General features: G+C 33.5%; 3 protein-coding genes and 2 long non-coding RNA genes across 11 annotated transcripts in view; 2 read left to right on the top strand and 3 right to left on the bottom strand.

Moving 5' to 3' along the window:
- Window positions 1-103: 103 nt before the first annotated feature.
- LOC126916088 (probable cytochrome P450 4aa1) lies at window positions 104-7,407 on the bottom strand. Of its 4 annotated transcripts, XM_050721503.1 has the most exons (12): window positions 6,989-7,406; window positions 6,491-6,527; window positions 6,182-6,422; window positions 4,868-5,036; window positions 4,341-4,718; window positions 3,259-3,316; window positions 2,609-3,144; window positions 1,573-1,752; window positions 655-1,492; window positions 481-537; window positions 301-375; window positions 104-222 (listed from the first exon to the last, which is right to left on the bottom strand). In XM_050721503.1, the coding sequence occupies exons 3-9, from the start codon at window positions 6,203-6,205 to the stop codon at window positions 1,308-1,310; spliced, it is 1,530 nt and encodes a 509-aa protein (XP_050577460.1). In that variant the 5' UTR covers window positions 6,206-6,422; window positions 6,491-6,527; window positions 6,989-7,406; the 3' UTR covers window positions 104-222; window positions 301-375; window positions 481-537; window positions 655-1,307. The 4 variants fall into 4 exon arrangements, with proteins under 4 accessions (XP_050577460.1, XP_050577450.1, XP_050577440.1 ...); XM_050721493.1 differs by having other exon boundaries at window positions 6,182-6,527; XM_050721483.1 differs by lacking the exon at window positions 6,989-7,406 and having other exon boundaries at window positions 6,491-6,977.
- LOC126918361 (selenoprotein K-like) lies at window positions 132-673 on the bottom strand. Its single transcript, XM_050726188.1, has 4 exons — window positions 655-673; window positions 456-576; window positions 301-375; window positions 132-222 (listed from the first exon to the last, which is right to left on the bottom strand). Exons 1-4 carry the CDS (start codon window positions 671-673, stop codon window positions 132-134), a joined length of 306 nt encoding a protein of 101 aa, XP_050582145.1.
- Window positions 2,004-3,762, top strand: LOC126916178 (uncharacterized). The gene is made up of 3 exons (XR_007710478.1): window positions 2,004-2,328; window positions 2,712-2,971; window positions 3,352-3,762. It is a non-coding gene; the product is annotated as an uncharacterized LOC126916178 (long non-coding RNA).
- A 228-nt stretch (window positions 7,408-7,635) lies between the features above and the next one.
- On the bottom strand, window positions 7,636-9,385 carry LOC126916195 (uncharacterized). Its single transcript, XR_007710494.1, has 2 exons — window positions 9,261-9,385; window positions 7,636-8,811 (listed from the first exon to the last, which is right to left on the bottom strand). It is a non-coding gene; the product is annotated as an uncharacterized LOC126916195 (long non-coding RNA).
- Window positions 9,279-19,241, top strand: part of LOC126916136 (alpha-tubulin N-acetyltransferase-like) — a 30,899-nt gene continuing 20,936 nt past the window's right edge. For 2 of the 4 annotated variants that reach the window (XM_050721596.1, XM_050721566.1), the window contains exon 1: window positions 9,280-10,227. In XM_050721596.1, the coding sequence (XP_050577553.1) occupies window positions 10,124-10,227 (104 nt within the window). In that variant the 5' untranslated portion in view covers window positions 9,280-10,123. Of the gene's footprint in view, window positions 10,228-19,241 lie in introns of all 4 variants that reach the window. The other 2 variants (XM_050721575.1, XM_050721585.1) reach the window with 2 other exon arrangements.

Below are 19,241 nucleotides of genomic sequence, written 5' to 3'. Positions count from 1 at the left end.
CTCATTATCTCCTCATTATAAAAATTTCCAATCTCTTAAGTAATTTCATTTTTGAACATGTTATAATTATAGCAATCACGTAAAAATTTTTAAACGGTATTACTTTACTGTTGTAAAGTTTTGCCTTTATTTTATCTAGCACAACTACTACATCCAAATGGAATATCAACATTATGTCCTGTGTTAGGTCTTCCTAATCTACGAGTTGGTGGACGTGGTGGCCTATATATGAAAACATATTAACATTATGTCCAAAATATAAAATTTTGTTTAGGATTATATTAAAAATTATAATTTTACCCAGATCCAGGTCTATAATCTCTCGTATATTCGCTTCCATATTTGTTCATATTAGGATTGATTAATGTTTTAAAACTATAAAAATAATTTATTCAATTACGCATCTGCTTTTTTATCAATTTAATAAATCATAGGAAGTGTTATAGGTTACTTACAACATTATAACCATGAAAATTATACCTGTGAAAAATCTAAACACTTTTAAATGCAATGGAGTACCACATAAGACGTTTCCATCTGAAAATTTATTAATTATGATTGTATTTACAACAAACCCTTTAATTACATATATAACATTTATAAGTAAGTTTCATTATACAATGTTAGAAATTTCACTCATATTAGCTTCATTACCATTTGATACGTAAACCATGTTTCACGATTATTTTATAAAAGATATTGTTTAATTTGTTTTTATATCTATTTCGGCTATAAAATAGTGCTTGATCACGTTTATATAAATATAACTTCAACTGCGAGTTTCGTACTTTGACAGTTCGTTCTAAGACACGTCATACAGAAGCACCAATAACGAAGTAGCGTTAACTTCAGAAGTATTATATTATACAACACATATGTATAATATACATATGTTTAAACATGTTTCAATATTAATTAAACATTTTTAATTAATGAGATTTTTCTTTTTATGATTTTTATTTTTAATTTCCAATTCTATTTACAAAATAAATGTTCAATTTCATTTTTATTCAACGTATATCTAAATAAAATACATACATACGATTCATAGTATTCACATCGAAGACTGTAATTTAAAAAATTATTTACCTAACACTTATTAAATATTTGTTCATATTTTTACTTCATTTACATATTCAATCTTTAAATAAAAATGTAAATAACTTTTATGGTAGAAAGGCTTTTGTGCCATTAAATGATGATTTTAATGTCATTATTTCGTCAAATTATTCAAAATTTAAGAAAGGCCTTTCTAATTGATACACTGTTTGTTACACAATTAAATATATTAAAACAATAATTTACACTTATATTACAACACTTTTTGGCGTCTCATCGCGTACAATAACTTTTACCCAAAGCCCTCCTTGCGCTCTGATTGTCATTCTAAATTTCGGTCGTACCTCCTCTTTTCCAGGGACTGATTGTAATCTGCATCTTCTAAGAACTGCGCAAATCATGGATTTCATTTCGAGCATTGCAAACTTATTACCTGAACGAATAAATGATTTAGTGAAATAAAAAGTATTAAAATTTATAATAACGTCAGTTTTTTAAAATGCTGTTTCATACCGATGCAATTCCTTGGACCAGCACTAAAAGGTATATGAGCGTAAGGATGCCTCTTTTCGGAATTTTCTGCATCGAAACGCTCAGGTTTAAATGTTTCAGGGTCTGGAAAATGATGCGGCAAACGATGAGTGGCGTATGGGGATATTAGCACGCTACAACCCGTTGGTATCACATACTTTCCTAAAATGCGCATTGATGTTATACAGTAATTTTAAATTTTATAGAGACGTTTTATATTACTAATAATGGTGAAACTGTCATATAGGTATTTCCTCACCGATTTCGATTTGAATATGTTCAGTCATCATTCCGAACAACTTTTTCCTATACATACAATGGGTGTTCGGTCTTAATTTTCAAATTATATATTAAAACATGTTTATGTGTACCCTCTTCTTATATTTTATAGAAAATTCTACGTTAGATATTATAATTATTGCGTACGTATGCGAGTGCATGTCCAAATTATAACCGTGTTTCCTACGCGAGCGCCACCACTTAAATAGCTTAACCCTATTTACTGTTTTCCTACTTTCATTTGGAATTTAGTGACCGGAATTTTTATTATCTTTTTCTTTGGTTATTTATACATCATTGTGAAAATACCAAAAACGATGGCGTTAAAATTCATGAGCAGATAAAACACCGTTAATTTCACACGATGTATATGATACCAAACATATTTTTGAGAAAAAAAGTTGTTCATAGTGATGACTTTAACATTTACAACAACACATTCCAAAGACATTGAGATCGGTGAGGAATAGCTTTGTATCGTTTTAATTAAGCGTAATAATTGAAGATACTTTCTGGAAAAAGAGCTTCTAAGACAAATTGATGAACCGACAAAATTGCGTTGGAAGTTTTGTTAATATTAACTATGTTTGAACTTTGCTTCTTTCTATCATTTACAAAATAAATAAAAGCTTCGTATCAACTAAACTATAATATTTGAGTAGAAGGTATCATAGGGTTATAGATCGTCATTTCAGAAAACTCTTCAATTTTATATAAAGAAAAAAGATTCAGGTTATACCGATTTTCACATCTTCACCTAGTTTCCTGGCTATTATCGGTACACTAGGATATAATCTCAATGATTCTTTGATGCACATCTCTAAACATTTCATATCTTTCAGATCGTTTATCGTAGGCAATTTTGGATTTCCATCGAAAATTCGGTCGAGTTCTTCTATGCATTTTTCCTGCCATTCAGGATTGTTGGCTAAAAGGAAGAGCGTCATCGCAGTCGCGGTGCCAACCGAATCCTGCCCAGCTAACATAAACGTGCAACATTCTTCGACGATGTCTTTATCGGAGAAGCAAGGATTTTTTTCGTTTATTTCCACCATGTATTCCAGCAACGATATTTTTCCTGTCTCTTCTGTCTGATCATCAGGTCCGCGCTTTTTATTTCGTAAAAGCTCGCGTTTTTCTTTCATCATTTTAAAACAAGTATCGAATAACTCGTTTCGTTGTTTTTGCTCTTCTCTACCATGCTTCGTTAATCGGTAAATCCATTCCATTAATAGCCAAGGCCTCATCATTCGGTATAGAAGCATAATTTGTCCCCTGGAACGAAAATTCAGACGCACTACATTATTTGTCTCTATCGCTAATTGCTAACAAAGATTATCGTATGTCTAGTGTTGGAAAAATATAAAAACATGTATCATCGATTCTCACTTTCGGAAAGGCAGATCGTCCATTTCGCTGGTCCTTTGGTTTATTCCCAAAACTGTTTCTGCAAACAGTTAATAATTACTTCAAATATTACAGGGTCATTCCGAGAAATAAAACGCAACGTTCAAAATACGTATACGCTCAAAAATATTTGTACAGCAGTAAGAAGCTTTTCAATGAGAACTTATGACTTGCTCGCTAACTTTGGATACTGGATTAACTTAACATTTATTTCATATGTTAATTGATATTGAGAACTTCACCGGACATCAGCTTTTCAGGTAAAGGAATTTGCATTTTGTTTGCACATTGAATGAAAAGTTTGTCAACGCTATTAACAATAAAAATCTTTTCAGCAATATATCAACAAGTATACCAGGACGGATAATATTAATATATATGACAATGTTTTAGTACATTACATGTTGTGCAATATTTTAAGAAGATGTCAGTCTAGTAGAATTTTAATATTTGATATATCGTCATAAATAAACGTTTCGCGAATTATTCACAATATTTTACAAAATAATACGAATGCTTCCATTGAGAAATTATTGACTCTGCAACCTACATGCAAAATGCATTTGTATGGAATTATGCAAATTGAATAAGACATAATTTATAGACGATCTCACAAAGTATCACTTTTTCCAAATACAAGTTTTGTGTATAATTACTTGCAAATAACAAAGTATATGACAAAAGATTAACGATCGTGAATAATGTAGAATATGTACGTTTCATTTGAATACGAAATAATACGGTAGCCCTTGTAATTAATATTTATTAGTAAACCTTATCAGGAACATAATTATGGCATACGAAATGGAAGAGAAGATATCGTCTGTAATACTATGTTTGTTAAAAGAGCAGAATATTTATAATTACAAATTTTATATATTTGTATTATATATTTTTATATATTAATTGTAACTATAAAAAATATTTACAATTTACAAAAGACGTCGAAAGGAAGAGATAAGTAAACAGCTATTTACGAAATTTACGGAGAAAGAATTAATTTATATCTTCGTATCACTTAACGTCTTTATTTATAATTTAACGTTAAACACGTTTTTACTTACCACTCAAGATATCGTAAACGGAATCATTAATGAAAGTAGTAATATTGATTTCTTGGTCCTTCATTTCAAGAAACTTCTTCATCAGGCAATCTGCGTGCTCCGCGAAGATATTCGTAAATTTCTCGAGTATATGAAGATGAAAAGCAGGTTGTAAAATTTTTCGATGGACCCGCCAGGTTTCCATGTCCCTTGTAATCAAACCTTTCCCAAGGAAATTATCTAGCAATTTGTAGAAAAATACTTTGCGCGTGTGCTTCGTACTACCGAGCACCATTTGGATATCTTCTGGCTCCAGAAGCACCACGTATGGCAATATTGTTACCCATACTTTAACAAAACGTCCATAAATTTTACTTTCATTGGCTAATCTATATAGGACTGAAATTTACATAAAAATTTAATTTAATATTTTTATCATTAACTTAATAAACATATTTTGTACTTTATTTATTTAGCAAATTTATCTTCTACGTTAATTTATTAATCTCTCAAAATTTGTTTAAATTTACCGAATATTGGTGACTTACAATTTTCTTCAAGAGCATAGTTTACGTTTCCAATAATCGGTACAGTTTTCGGGCCGTTTAGTCGAGAAACATGAATGACACATCTGATATAATTTTTCAGTATGTACAAAATATAAATACTGGCCAAAATGACAAGGTATACCCACGCCTCACCCGGTGTATGCTCCCACTGGTAAAACAAAAGAAGAGCGCGCATTCTATTATTAACTTCTGTAACAAGTTAATCCTTATAAAATTCAAGTTTAAAGTCGAAACTAAAGATTCATTTCAGTGTAAAGTATATTCAATATTTAATGTTTATATTTTCTTTTAACATTATTTTCGCCATTTTTCAAAATAAAAATGACGTGCCAACTATTTTTAAAATGTTGCACCTATTATATCTTCACACCGTAGTTAATCTATTTTCGACTGTCAAAGCGAAAAAGAAACTAACTTCTTAGCGAACGTTTTAGGCATCGTCTTGCGACATGCTCGTAACTGTATGTGCATTTACTCTATTCTAAAATATGTTTTGCCAAACTATCTGGTCGATAACACTCTAAAATATTTTCAAGTTAATGTAAAGCATTGTATCAGTGATCGTAGACTGCGATTACTTTGACATTCAGTCATTTTAACATATTATTTCTTTTTTTTATATTAATAAACTTCTCAACGTACATCGTTGATCTCTCATATCTTAAGGATTAAAATTATGAAACGACGAGAGTTTCACATGCTCATTTGAAAATCGTTTAATACAGACATCTGTCAAGCTATTTTATTACGTTCATTGACTATTCAAGCTGGATCTTCTATTAATTGGTTCATAGAAACGTGTTATTGTCTACGTGCACATGCCAGTCGAATAACAATGTATGACAACAAAAAATAAGCTACTGCGATCAGAAATAAATTATGATAATAATAACAGACTACAGATTTTTATGTGCTTAGAAAACTCGAGGGTAAAAGAATACAGAAGATCGTTGCAAAATGAAAAGATACATAAAGTAGTATTCAACAGGTGGATTCGTACAAAATGTAAAAGCGCGGAAAAATAATATTCAGCAGGTGAATTTGTTCGTTTTTCCTTCGGTCCTGCATTGCTATTCGTGTTTGTGAAAGTACGAATATTTATATAACGATTCGCATTCTTATTATAACGATAATAGTAACAATGAGTAACTGAATGAATAATTGAAAATACGCGTAAGTATTCGCAGCACAAAACCGTATTCCGTACGTTTCCTTACAACTAACTTGCGCAAAACCGAACTTCACGGAATTTTAATCACTAAACTCGATAACAGAATACTTGTCGTCACTTACTATTTGTTGAGTTGTAACGACCATATTGTTTTAGACGTGTAATTTCTTATATTATCGATACAGTGAAATACTTTTTGACAAAATGTGTGTTTGGGACTGCAACATGGAACTCCGGCGTATCCTATTTAAGCATCTGCTCCCACCAGATTCCTGGATCACTCAAGATTTGCTCAAAGTCCATAATGTATTTTGAATACGTCATACCTTGCATCGTAAGTCACGTAAACTTTTAATTTCATCCCTACAAATATATTTTCTCTTTACCTATGTACGTATTATGCCATTATCTCGTTAACTATGTAAAGTTACCAGTTTTAACAACACGTTGATTCTTTGTACTTCTTCGCTATCACGTCATATGAAAAGACACATTCTTATTAAGTACATAATATGAAATTCCAGTAGAATCAGGGAAACGCACATGGTCGAAACACTCCTTACTCCTACCGATGACATACAAGATTCCATTGAAACTTATTTACACAACAATAAATAAATACGATTACAATACATATTCATTTATTTTAATCAATGCTGATACTCCTGTATTGGTAAATAGAGCGCGGATTTTTCTGCAGTTATAGACGATTTAAAAATGCAAAAGTATATAAAATATCGGCAGAAGAGTATTTGTTCTGTATATTCAAGTAAATTCCTGCTTACATTTCATCTCTTTAATAGCGTTCGTAAAAATATTAATTTGCACAATTATCCGTTGTCTATTTATTACATTCATTAAGTTTATCACATCATGTCCATACATATGTATCATCTCTATGATGATTTTAAAAACTATTTTTCGCTCACCTTTAAAAACACCATAGGAATATCATAATCCTTTGTAATATGAAATAAAACGAATCGCTCTTCACATACTACACTCACTACACGATTAAAAGTAATCGGCCAACTAAACCCTCGCCGATGAATAGTAGTGGTTTATATAGGTGTAATGGAATACGAAGTGTGATGTGTTTACGGGGTCTATTAACGAGCAGTTCACAAACAAATCACGTATAGCTGATATGTGCAGGCGTGCTTTATAAAACATTTTTTTTCTCGCTCAACTTCTGAGAGGCGAGCACTGAGCACCGAAGATGATACTTTACGCGCATCCTTCCTATCAGGGTCGAGTCGAGAGGAAGGAACCTCGAAAACTTTTTCGGATGAATAAGTTATCATATTGTTATATAGACGTGTATTATCATTGTAATTAATAAGTCGTTTATTACGTGACTGAATCTATTAATAGTAGGTAAAGGAACTTCTGTTGTTATATAAAACTAGTGATAATCGAACAATAATAAAAATTAGCCAAGTAGAATTGCTTTATTCCACTAATAGACAGTACTTTATTCTCGGACCTAATGTAGGGCTTCATGTGGTTTCTATAAAGCAAATTTATATAAGATGATGGTGGTATACGAAAACCTTGAAATAGAATGGTTTACAAATACTATTACGCGTTTATTTACTTTGAAATTCTCCCGCCTTAACGATCTTCTTCAAATACAAATCAGATGTCGAATATAATTATTTGTGATTTACGATATAGATACGTACGTATTTCTAAGTTGGACGATTGCCAATTATTCTAATTGCAATTATCCTTGCTATTTGTGTTTAGTATATTTTACTTTATTGTACACGATAGACAGTCTTTGCTACAAAAAATAAAAACTTACAAATTAAAATTATTACAAGTAATCAATTAAAATTATGAAATAATCGTAATGTCATAAATAGGAAACATACATACCGATCTTTACGTTTACAATTACCTCTATGGTGGTCTTCTATGTTTACGATATCGGATCATTCTATTCAAAATTACATCAAGAAATTTTTATGTTTCTCATGTTATTGCTACCTATTTTAGTTTTACATTTCATGGAATTTGATTTCTCAACTTAAGCTTCCATATTCCTCATACGCTCTGTTGAGTTAAGTACTTTGAAATCCAAATTCATTTACTTTATGACATCATATTGGATAGACTAAGTATATAATTTCCTAATATAGCTGCTACCATGAGAACCACCATAAATGCGCGCGCAAATTTTAGATTACCTTAGCGGATTGGTAAGCGCGTTTATCTATATGTTTATCTTTTACTAAAAGCATTGTTTTAAACAGACCGGTTATTTTATGCAAAATTTGACGTGTGCCATTGACTATCTTGCATAAATCTAATAAGTTAAGTTTTGTGCATAAAAAGACAAGTTTATTCGTGACAATGTTTGTGCATGAATGCACAAATGTGAGTTTACTCGTGATCGGTCAATAATGCGTTAACATTAAATACTACAAATTAAAGGTTTTCATCGACTATTAATTTTCTTCGAGATAAATTTATTCAATATCTTATGTAAATTAACATTAAATATTACAAATCAAAGGCTTCCGTCGACTATTAATTTCATCGAGATAAATTTATTCAATATTCGATGTAAATTCTTCATTTTTAAATTTTAAAATATATCACTGACATTTTTATTCTAAGCATTCCTCGTGAATAATTTATTTTATGCGTTTATTTCAATAAATGATTTTCATAAAAACAAAACGTAGGTTTTCATCGATTTATTGCTTTTCGCCTGAAGCCTGCAATCTGTTTCACATCTCTCCATCTATAACATGAAGATGTTTTAACGACATCTAGTGTTCATAAGAAGAAACATGTTACAAAATAACAATGAAATCAGAATAAACAGAATTTGATCGGATAACATTGAGTTAATTATGGAAGTACAAACGTAAGAAAGCAGAGTTGTTATATAATACCATATTTTGCATAATGATTATATGATCTAAAAATATAGTATAATTAATATATACATGATTATACGTATTAAACGAAACTCGTCATTCCTAACATATTTAATTATATATTTATAATAAAAAGATATCATTAATTGTTATTACTTTATCACGTTAATATAATAAACAATTTTCTGATGATTTTTACGAAAAAGAAGAATATTACGCATGCGCAGTGAAATATCGTCATGCTTCGCGGCTCTCAGGTGCGTGCGCATCTCGGCGCGACTCGCGGCTTTCAGGAAAAAATTGAACGTACCGCTGGCCAGTAAACTGTGAGACTTCCACCGATTCGTCAGGTGAAACGCCGTGTGATTATTAAATTTCTCTTCTTAATTGCACCATTGAATATCTTAGCCGTACGATAATTCGCCGAAGTTATTCAACTATCCAAAAGAGTCCAGCCATTTCGATGTGTTTCTTCGACGCGGTTAGCTGTCACATCGTCAACGATACCGCAGCATATCACCTAACTTCTCTTGCAACTTACTCATTATTAGTCGTGTTAGTGAAAAAGCGACGTCGCAGCAGCTATGGATATCAGTTGGTTAAGAATTGCGAAGTAAGTCTAACGTCCGTGTAGAACTGATCGATTCGAGGAAACGTTTGTGGTCTGATGTAAAGTATTCGTCATCGTGTCAAGGAAACTGGTCATTTTCGAGTTGTCAGAAGCGTAATAAACAAGTTTCATTAAATATTTCAAACAAAACATCAAGAAACACACGACATTAAGAACACCGAAATATTAAGAAACAAGTATAGAAGTCATTATAGAGAATAGAACCACGTGACAACAAGAGACGTCGTGTCACAACGAGAGTGACACATAACAAACGATCGAACGGTTCGGTAATCGAGAAAAGCTATTGGCGTAACATGAACAATTTTGATGAACACAAAGTTATAATATCGTAATTCCCCCGGAAAAGATGCAGTGAAGTTGGCTCGGTGGATGCCATTGACCGCCATATTCAGGAGAATCGTTCGAGACAGTTTCGAAAAAAAACTGGAAGGTGGTAGATCGGGTAAAGTGACAGCAGCGTCGAAAGGTTAAGGACCCGTTCGTTGAACGTATTTTACGACGTGGAAATCGCAGTGAAACGCAGTGAAAAACCCGTCGAGATGGAGTTCAAGTTCAACGTAAATAAACTCTTGCCCAGAAAGATCAACAAGGTCACGCATACCCTCATTCCAGAGGACTTCAGAGGTGATCGCCGTGAATTGAAGTGAGTGTTTCTATTATTATTATTATTATTACCATTTTATGACTTACATCTTTCTATTTGTTTACAATTTATAATCATTGTATCTCTTAATATACGTCTATTTTGTTAAATCTCATCTTAAGAAATATTAAATTTTCACTGTAGCTTGTTATGTGAAAGAAAATAAGCTACAAATATCTGATTATACATTGGTTATATGACAAATATTTCCAAATAATTAACGAAGGAGAGTGTTAAGCGTGCAACAGTGAGAAAAATCGATATACCGTAAGAGGTTATTTATCGCGGTCGTCATCTTCAAGGTTATATCGTAATATGAAACATACACGATAGGTACTTTCACTTTACGTCGATGACACCGGGCATAATCATTTGTAGTAATTCTTCGCGTCTCGATCACTTCCTGGAACATAATCAGTCCAACCTGGTGCGACGTAGATAAACTCATATTTGACACCGTCGAGCACATTGACACTGTCACATTGGCCGATATTACTGGTAAATCGATGGCGAAAGTAAATGTCAATGAAACAAACACACGCGTTGGCGTGGTTCGAATTCTTCGAGGATATTTCCATCTAAGAATCGTTGTTACTCGATACACGTAACGATTGTTGTTTTTTTTGAAATCGATTCTTTTATCGTTATTTCTATGAAATTATTCAGTTCGAATAATTTTGTAATCTCGGATATTTTAATTTCGTGATAAAACATTTCATTTGATTTGCGAATGTTTATGATATAAACATTTGCAATAATAAACAAAAGAATCATATGAATTAAAATATTACCACATATTGATAATAATATTGTAGTAGATATAGTATTTTATTATAGACAAATTCGCATAGTAAAATATGACATTTTTGTATATATATTTATCCAGTTTTTAAATAAAATATAATATATATAATAAAATATGATAACATAATAATTATATTTTGGTTTGTACGTTGTAATACAAAATCGTCCTATTTTTACAAATATATTACATATGTACTAATGAATATAAGAACAAAAGCAACTTATGTTGCAATTCGATCAATTATAGTTTATATTATATTAGCTGCGTGTATCCGTCGTTATTCGGGTTTTTGAAGGGGTGAATCTTTTGAATCCTAGAAATTTAGGGATTTTCAATCTCCTTTTGATGAGTTAAATTTTCATAGAATTATTTTTTTAAATATTTATACCCCCCTTTAAATCCTTACTTGTTCAAATCTATTTCCAGTTTTCTTTTTTTTTAAGTTAATATTATAGACAACAAATTTTAAGATCATCCAGAAAACAGCCACACTATCGTGCGAGGAAATTTGATTCTTCACATATTCTCTCTTAAAATCATTGAAAATTATTAAACTACTACACAGTAAATTGCTCGGACGTAAGATGAGCTTTAAGAATTATTTTAGGTATTATTTCTATGGCGTCGAAGAATATTCTCGCCTTTGAGGAACATGCATGCATACATACATACATAGTTTGTCCTTTATATATACGTAGATTACATTTATATATTTATTATAATAACATTGTAGTTCTTCCTGCTTCTTTTTGTTTTCGTTTTAGTTACATTGAAAATTTCTGAATCTTTCTACGTTATCCTATGAATCTCGTGATACTAATCAACGCGACAGAATACTCACTACGCTAGTGATAAGGTAATCACACACGTTTTATATATTACTTTACTTTGATCATAGCAAAATGCATAATATCGGCGCATATTTATGCAGGGAAGAGCCATTTACCGTGTATTGGGTCGAGGAAACCGGCCAGCTGCCTTTTATTGGCTTCCAATGGATCTAACATTTGCAAATCTAAAGTTTCTTCACCAATAAACACATCTAATATTCCACCGACTAGTGCACACGTAATAAGTCGACGAATACCGGTTAGATCTCTCGCTCTTTTCATTTGCACGCAACCATTGCATAAGGAATATTTGAGAAAACTTGTACGGTAATCACGTTATAGGCGACACATGTAATTTTCTAGATTTCTTGCTCTTTTCAGCTGCACGAAATCGTTGCATAAGGAACAGTTGAGATAACTTATAGGATAATCACGTTATAGACGATGTACATAAAGGAATCGTACACGTCGTTAGCTTGGGTGATGTTGGTTTCTGAGATAAACGTTCCGACGAATATGTTTGGACGTACGATGTATGTAGCATCCAATATGATGAATATAATAAAAAATGTTGTTTTCTATCTTCTCATTCAAACGAAAATTTCAATCAAATTTCTACTTTTTATTCTGTTGATTTCTGTATTTATTAGCCACTGAAGAGTTAGGTCCAATGTAATAGCACGTTATTAAAATACAGGAATTTTGCAATTGTTAAGCAAATAAATTGAAATGAAAAAGAAGATAAACATATAGGCGTATATAGGTTTCAAGTTATAGGACATTATAGAGGGTTAAATTAATACACGTCGAACGTAAAGTATATTTACAAAGCTTGGCTCGATTGCTATGCATCAAAGAAACTATCTGCACAAAAGAGTTGATATAACGCAGAAAACACTTTGGTTTCACTCGCTTTGTCTCCACGAGTCCGTACTCGTTTTATTGTTTGGAATCGTGGGCGTTTGGAACAGGGTTGCCGAGCAGCTGAAAATAATGCGCTAGGAAACAAATTACACCTGGTCCTTTAAGTTCTGTTTCCACTATATATTATCCACTTCGATGAAAATTACTTTCAGGCGTTTTTACCTATGGACAGCGTGTATTATTTCAAAGTAGTTGTTCAAAATACGTATTCTAAAGTTCATAGAATACGTTTAAATATTGAATTACCACGCTTGATCGAAACGCATTTGCACACTGTTAAAATGTTTAACGTTACATTAGAACTGAATTTCTTACGCTGGAATACTGTTTGCAAGCCTGCATTCTTGAACGGTGAGTCGGAACATTCACGGAAGTGTATGATGAAATATCACCATGGTTATTCTCTCTGTTCCCTGATTCCACAATCGTGATGGAAATCTCGATAAAAAGATATTTTCCTAATGCTATTTGCTCGCCATATCACGTGCATTCTAAGAATATAAGAAAATAGTGCCACTGAAATAAAACATGTCGCCGTTTTCTCCGAATGCTAGTTGCATGCTAAATCACCGCTCATTCGTGATATCGCAAAGTTATCAGATCTGAGTTCAGTGATTACCGAGATTACCGTGATCTTAACTTTTTAATGTTCCTCGTACGAAAATTACTGCCATAGTGCGCTAGAGTAGATGGTATTGCGAACATGGGACCTGAAGTTAACATCTTAGAACACCTTGTGGTCTCCAGAAATATCACGCGTGACATTGACTTTAACAAACGCCAATTGATCTTCGATCGGACGTAGAATACACGAGATTTCGATTTGGGGATAGAACAATAAAAATGCTTCCACTTGGACGTACAATGTGAGAGATTTCTTGGACCTAGGATATAAGAGATTTCGACTAAGGCTCAAAGAGTAACTTAACTTAAAGATTAAAAAATCTGCTCAGAGATTTACCTAATATACCTGTATACCTAGAACTCGAAATATTCTGTCACAGTCATCTAGAACGCGAGCAACGATATCAGAGACTCCCAGCACTTTGGAGTTCCGATCAGAGTCGACTGTATTGCGATAGCTCCTACCAAAGATATCCGGAATATGAGAAATCCTGATTTGGTTAGTTAGATTAGTATTTCTTGGAGCTGGAAGGATTTTATTAAAAGTATATGTATACACACTCGATGCAGCAAGAACCCTGAACTTCTTTCGAACTTTAGAATTCGAGAAACACGATTAGAGCTATTTAAAGCACGAGCTATTCAATTTTATTTGAAACCATCCAACTCGAGGGACCTACTAAAACTATTTGAGACCTCGAATTACTACATATCTCAGTTGGGACTTGTCATACTTTGTATAGGTCTGACTAAATCTATCCAAGTTGTAGTTATCTCCATGATGCCAATCTTTGTACTGTAACAAGTAAATTTGATCAGAACTCCTAAAGTCCTAAATAAGACAGGAATTCTTTTGTTCCGAGTATCGACTCTGATCTTGATACTTTTGGCCGAATTCGTTATGCTCCAACAGGGATAGGCTCAGCTTGATTCAAACTTAATCCCAATCTCGTGCCATCAGATCTAACTGGTTTTGATAAAACTTATTACGTAGCTTCATAGCTGATTATTTGGGACTATAATTATTATTTATTTCTAGTTATGACGATTGCGTCATAAATCTATTCTAAATTTATTCTAAATATAAATATATATTCTCTATTCTAAATATACATTTATTCGTGTGTCGAATTTCATTTAAAGTGAATCTTTAGAACCAGAGATTCCCCTTCTAAATATTTATGAGCTCCTCAATTTCTGAATAACTGTAATAGGGTTTCTAAAGTAGTGGATGTCCCAGGTCAAGGTCAAGGTGTTCTAGGTGACTAAGGCTGGGCCACTCGTGCTACGAATGGCTTCAATAGCATCTGCCGATATCTAGGCTTCCGTAGAGGAGAACTTTCGATTTTTGAATATCTTTAGCTACGTTGTCTCGTGTCCTAGATGAGTTGGGCCAAGTTTCTCGAATCCGAGCTGTTGACGTCCCGATCTCCGTTGGCTTTAACCAGCTTTTCCGTGCACACGGTGCCAACTATATTTAGCGAGACGATACAGTCTCTAGAATATTGTTTATAATTATTTCCATTTCTCGTGCATGCTACTGAAATCGATGTCTTAAAGCTGCAAAATCTTCTCTAGCGATATGTAGATATTTCCTGTATTTTTGAAACGTTGCTTTATAATCGCATGTCACCGCCACATAACAACGATACAAGAATTTCTTTCTTATTTCAAACCAAAAGAATTGAAAGATTAAATTTGTTTATACGCACAATATTGGTATTTAATTAAAGTAAAATTTAATATCCACACCTCCGGCAATTATTATTCCAAAGCGGACTCCAATCTTAAATACTTTGAATAATTACGATATATACAATTAAAGTTGTAGGAATATCAATATCGATATTTATATCGATCAACAAACAAAGATATACTGCGTGGGAAATTTCGAAATCTACCTACGAACCAAATAGTCTCAAGATTCTCGATCAGTTTTATCTTAGGTCCACATCCTCAAGGAAAGCGAGTAACATCCACGCCTTTCATCGAACGAGAACGAACGACAGGATCGACTTCCTCGATCACCTTGATCCTTCGTCGAACTTACACTTACACGTAATATTTGCCCAACGAGGATCGCCCATAACATTAACCCACATAACATGAAATACATGTTCCGTAGATCGTGAAAAGTAAAACGGAGTAAGTCGCAAGGTAAAAGTTGCAGAGTATGGATATACATAATGATACACATGCAATAACCTATTTCTATAAGAAAAGTTTCCTTACTATATTCTTGAATTATTTTTCCTTCTTATTATTTAATAGAAATTTATATTTCAGGTGTATTCTCTGCTTTTCTCATCGAAGAACTAAGTTTCCTATAAAATTCATCGTATTGAAAATAACATATAATATGAAACAGAGAGTGGATTATTAAGCACGAAGGATTAAACGATGATTTCCTCCCTATAAATCTCACGCAATTCCGTTCCACGTAGTTAAGCTATGGGGTTAGCAATCACTTCGTCATCGCACGGCACTTTATCGTGCCAATTTAAATCTCGCCTGTATTGTTCGAGCAAAGTAGCAAAGCGTGTTGTGTTAGCAAAGTAATAGGCACTTGTAATCGTAGCCGAACGTTTCAGGAGGGAAATTATCGAGACCTACCTGAGAAACGTATTTGATCGATATCATTAACGATCAAGCTATATTGATATTAAAATAGATTAAAATAACATACTAAAGAATTGGCAAATATTTTGTTCCATAAATGTAGTAAAGATACAGTTTCAAATACTTTGACTTTGGAGGAATACAAATATTTTTCTCTATTAACACGATCGTTATTAATATTTACTTTACTAGGATCTTTGAACTTTTATATCTCCATCTTGGTCTTGTTTTAGCATCGAAGAAGGTCCCCAACGTTTTAAGGAAGTAAAGACGAAACAAGGAAATTACTGGATAATAATAACAATTTGCTCATATTTCTCTGAAATTCGGAATATGTTTCAACGTTAAAAGAATGGAACTGGGGAAAACGACCGAAGAAACGCAACAGACTCGAACCAAACTTTTAATCCGCAATATCTTCACGCTCGTGTTGATTCTATGTTTACAAAACTCGACTGGAAACTTTCCTCGCTATTTTTTTCCAAAGTTAATGGCATCTGTACATAATTAACAGTCGAAAGCAATTTTCTCTGGCCACTCGATAATAATTTTAGAAAACGAGTGCTCCACGATTTCACGGCGCCTATCGATTAAATGATTCACGTATCCGATACATATTCATGAAAACGATCTCTTTTTTCCTTGTGAAAGTAGCGTTGAAACTTTATGGTTCAGCTACTCCTATTTCTCTTTTATATGTTTCTTCCTTTTTTCCTTTTTAACCAATTGCTTCGCATGCTTCACGTTTTACTGGTTCTCGATGACGTTCCTCGGCGAGATTCCGAGTAAAAGTTAATGCAAGCTGGTCTCGTGCCTCGATGAAATATTGCTGATAAAACCTCAACGACATTCTTAATACGCTCCACTACGTATTTCAGCATTCCTGATAAGTGTTTCAAGATTACCATTCTGGATTTAACGTTATTCCGATAGCCGGAATTTAGTTTCTTCTGTCAGAACGTATTTTAATGGGTTTCTTGCCACTCGTTTACTACGAGACAATACGGGAAGAATAATTTTGTATTTGCTCATCGCTACTTTACATAACGAGACACGATTTTTAATAGCACGCGAACAGATTTGCAGATAAGTATTCATGGTCAGTTGAGATTGTTTGCGTTCTTTGCGAGATTCCCACGTGATAATGGGAAAATATATTTCAGGTCTAGCGCTCAGCTGGAATACCAAATGTTTTAATGGATTTTTTGTCTCTTCATATGCATACACAAGCATCAGCGTGGTGTCGACTTTAATGTCTTTTCGAGCACATCCGTTCGAGAATATTTGTTCTAGAAGCTTCTATTTCAACGATTGCGAAATAAAATATCGCGGCTTTGTATGCCCGCAGAGGAACAAACAAAAGGACAGATTATAATTATTAAAATTCGTTGATAATGAAGTTAAGAAGTCTTTTTATATTTATACCAACGTGTACAAATTCGTCTTCTCGGTCCTTTGATCCTTTGCGTGACCAACACGATCTAAGAAATCATCCACAAGGTGCTTATTATTTTGAGAGTATAGTTCAACCTTCTAGGCTCTAGAATCCAACACGCAAAGGTAAAAGATAAGCAAGAGACGATGTTTAATCGTTCGAGTCTCAGGGCTCTTTGAAAAAACAGGGTCGAAAAATCCCGAACAGCGCGATAGCACTCCTCTTAATCGGTTGCGAAGAGAAACAGGCTCGTCATATTTGTTATTTTTATAAAATACATCTATATTATTATATATGCGTACTATTAGTTTATAGATATTTCAAGTTCAATAAAAATTATCGAGGAGACAACGATGAAATACAAAATAGCGTCAGTCGTCCGTAGCGTTCAAACGTACCGAGACTTTTCGACACAAAATCTAAACAGCGCGATCGCGCTGCTTGCGACTCAAACGGTTGAAATTACAAAATCGTTTACGCTTTCGCGTTACTAATTTTCTTACGTCGTTAAACGTGTTTTTCTTAATCGAATCTGAAGAGAGGTTGAAGCGTACAAATCGAAGGACTGCTAGAAAGAAAGAAATTATCGGACGAAAAGTTTGGTATTGGCAAGCCCTCGTACGGGCTAACGCGATCGATCATCGACGCTTAATTTAATTAATTTGGTCCAAAGTCGTTGCTTCTGTCGTCCTTATGAGGCGCGTGGCAGACTCGCAGCTGATCGCAGCGATCACGTGCCTCTCGCAATCATCCATCGTCGTTGTATTTAATGTCTCTACATAGCGCAGTCAGGATAATCGATCTACATTTGCATCGCAAAATAATATCACATTGGCGCGACGCCAGTGCCGCAATTGGGTCGTATCTTATAACGAATTAACTTATGGTACGTGAATATACGGTATAACGATAAATTTCACGACTTGAAACGGTTTATAATAAGCGTGCTACGAGGAGAAGCTAAAGGTGTACGCGTAAGACCGTGTCATGGACAGATGCTGTTGCCATTTTAGAGTGTCCTTTATTTACTTCGATCGACAGGTGGAACGTGTGCTATCGGTTGCACGCGTTTTCAGTTTCCTGGACAGGCGCGCGGAACCAGAAGACAAACCGCACGGCCGAGTCTTGCTGACTCAGACGCTAATTTCGGAGCGGCGACGTATAATCACATTGTGTAATCGATTTACGAGCTACCGTGAAAAGGACCAAAGAAAACACGTTGAATGGACTTGCTGTGTTTTATAATCGCCTGGCCAAACGAACCAACAATACGCGTGATCGCGAATCGCGTAAAAATGCTTTATAAAGTAACGAACGTGAAGCGTGGGATGGAATTATCGTTGGGATAAAAGTAGCTCGCTACTTTAACACGCAGATTTATTACATTAGTTTAGTCATTAGTAATATTTTCATTTAGTCGTTAATAATATTTTCACCGCTCGGCCATCGAAAGCTAATAAAAATCGACGGATAATTTGAGAAGGAAAGTTGGTAATAGGGTTAAATTGTTTAATCTATCAAATTGGCAATTACAACAGATCGAATACTTGACTGCAGTTACCAATTGGTAAAGCTAATTGGATTACCATCTTCCATAGTAATTTGTAATTGAATAAAATAATCGCGTACTAATCTATTTTAAAGTTGAGCCGAATAAATTGAACCCAGCGTGGTTGGAGAAGTACGTGAGAATAATTAGATTTATTTCAAACGTTTTGAAAAATTGTCCACGTTGGCTGATTTATACAAAACAATTTATATCGTTGATTATATTTCG

This window comes from Bombus affinis, chromosome 1 (assembly GCF_024516045.1).
Source record: "Bombus affinis isolate iyBomAffi1 chromosome 1, iyBomAffi1.2, whole genome shotgun sequence".
Classification (NCBI taxonomy): domain Eukaryota; kingdom Metazoa; phylum Arthropoda; class Insecta; order Hymenoptera; family Apidae; genus Bombus; species Bombus affinis.
This window is presented reverse-complemented; position numbering and strand designations above follow the sequence as displayed.

Excerpts from the sequence above, each read along its gene's own strand:
- LOC126916088 (XM_050721493.1), bottom strand. The coding sequence starts at position 6,205 with ATGGTCGTTACAACTCAACAAATA. Across the intron at positions 3,317-4,340 it reads CGTTTACGATATCTTGAGTG|AAACAGTTTTGGGAATAAAC; the intron begins GTAAGTAAAAAC and ends AACTGTTTGCAG. Across the intron at positions 3,145-3,258 it reads GACGATCTGCCTTTCCGAAA|GGGACAAATTATGCTTCTAT; the intron begins GTGAGAATCGAT and ends TTTTCGTTCCAG.
- LOC126918361 (XM_050726188.1), bottom strand. Across the intron at positions 376-455 it reads ATTTTCATGGTTATAATGTT|TTTTAAAACATTAATCAATC; the intron begins GTAAGTAACCTA and ends TTATTTTTATAG. Across the intron at positions 223-300 it reads GATTATAGACCTGGATCTGG|GCCACCACGTCCACCAACTC; the intron begins GTAAAATTATAA and ends TTTCATATATAG.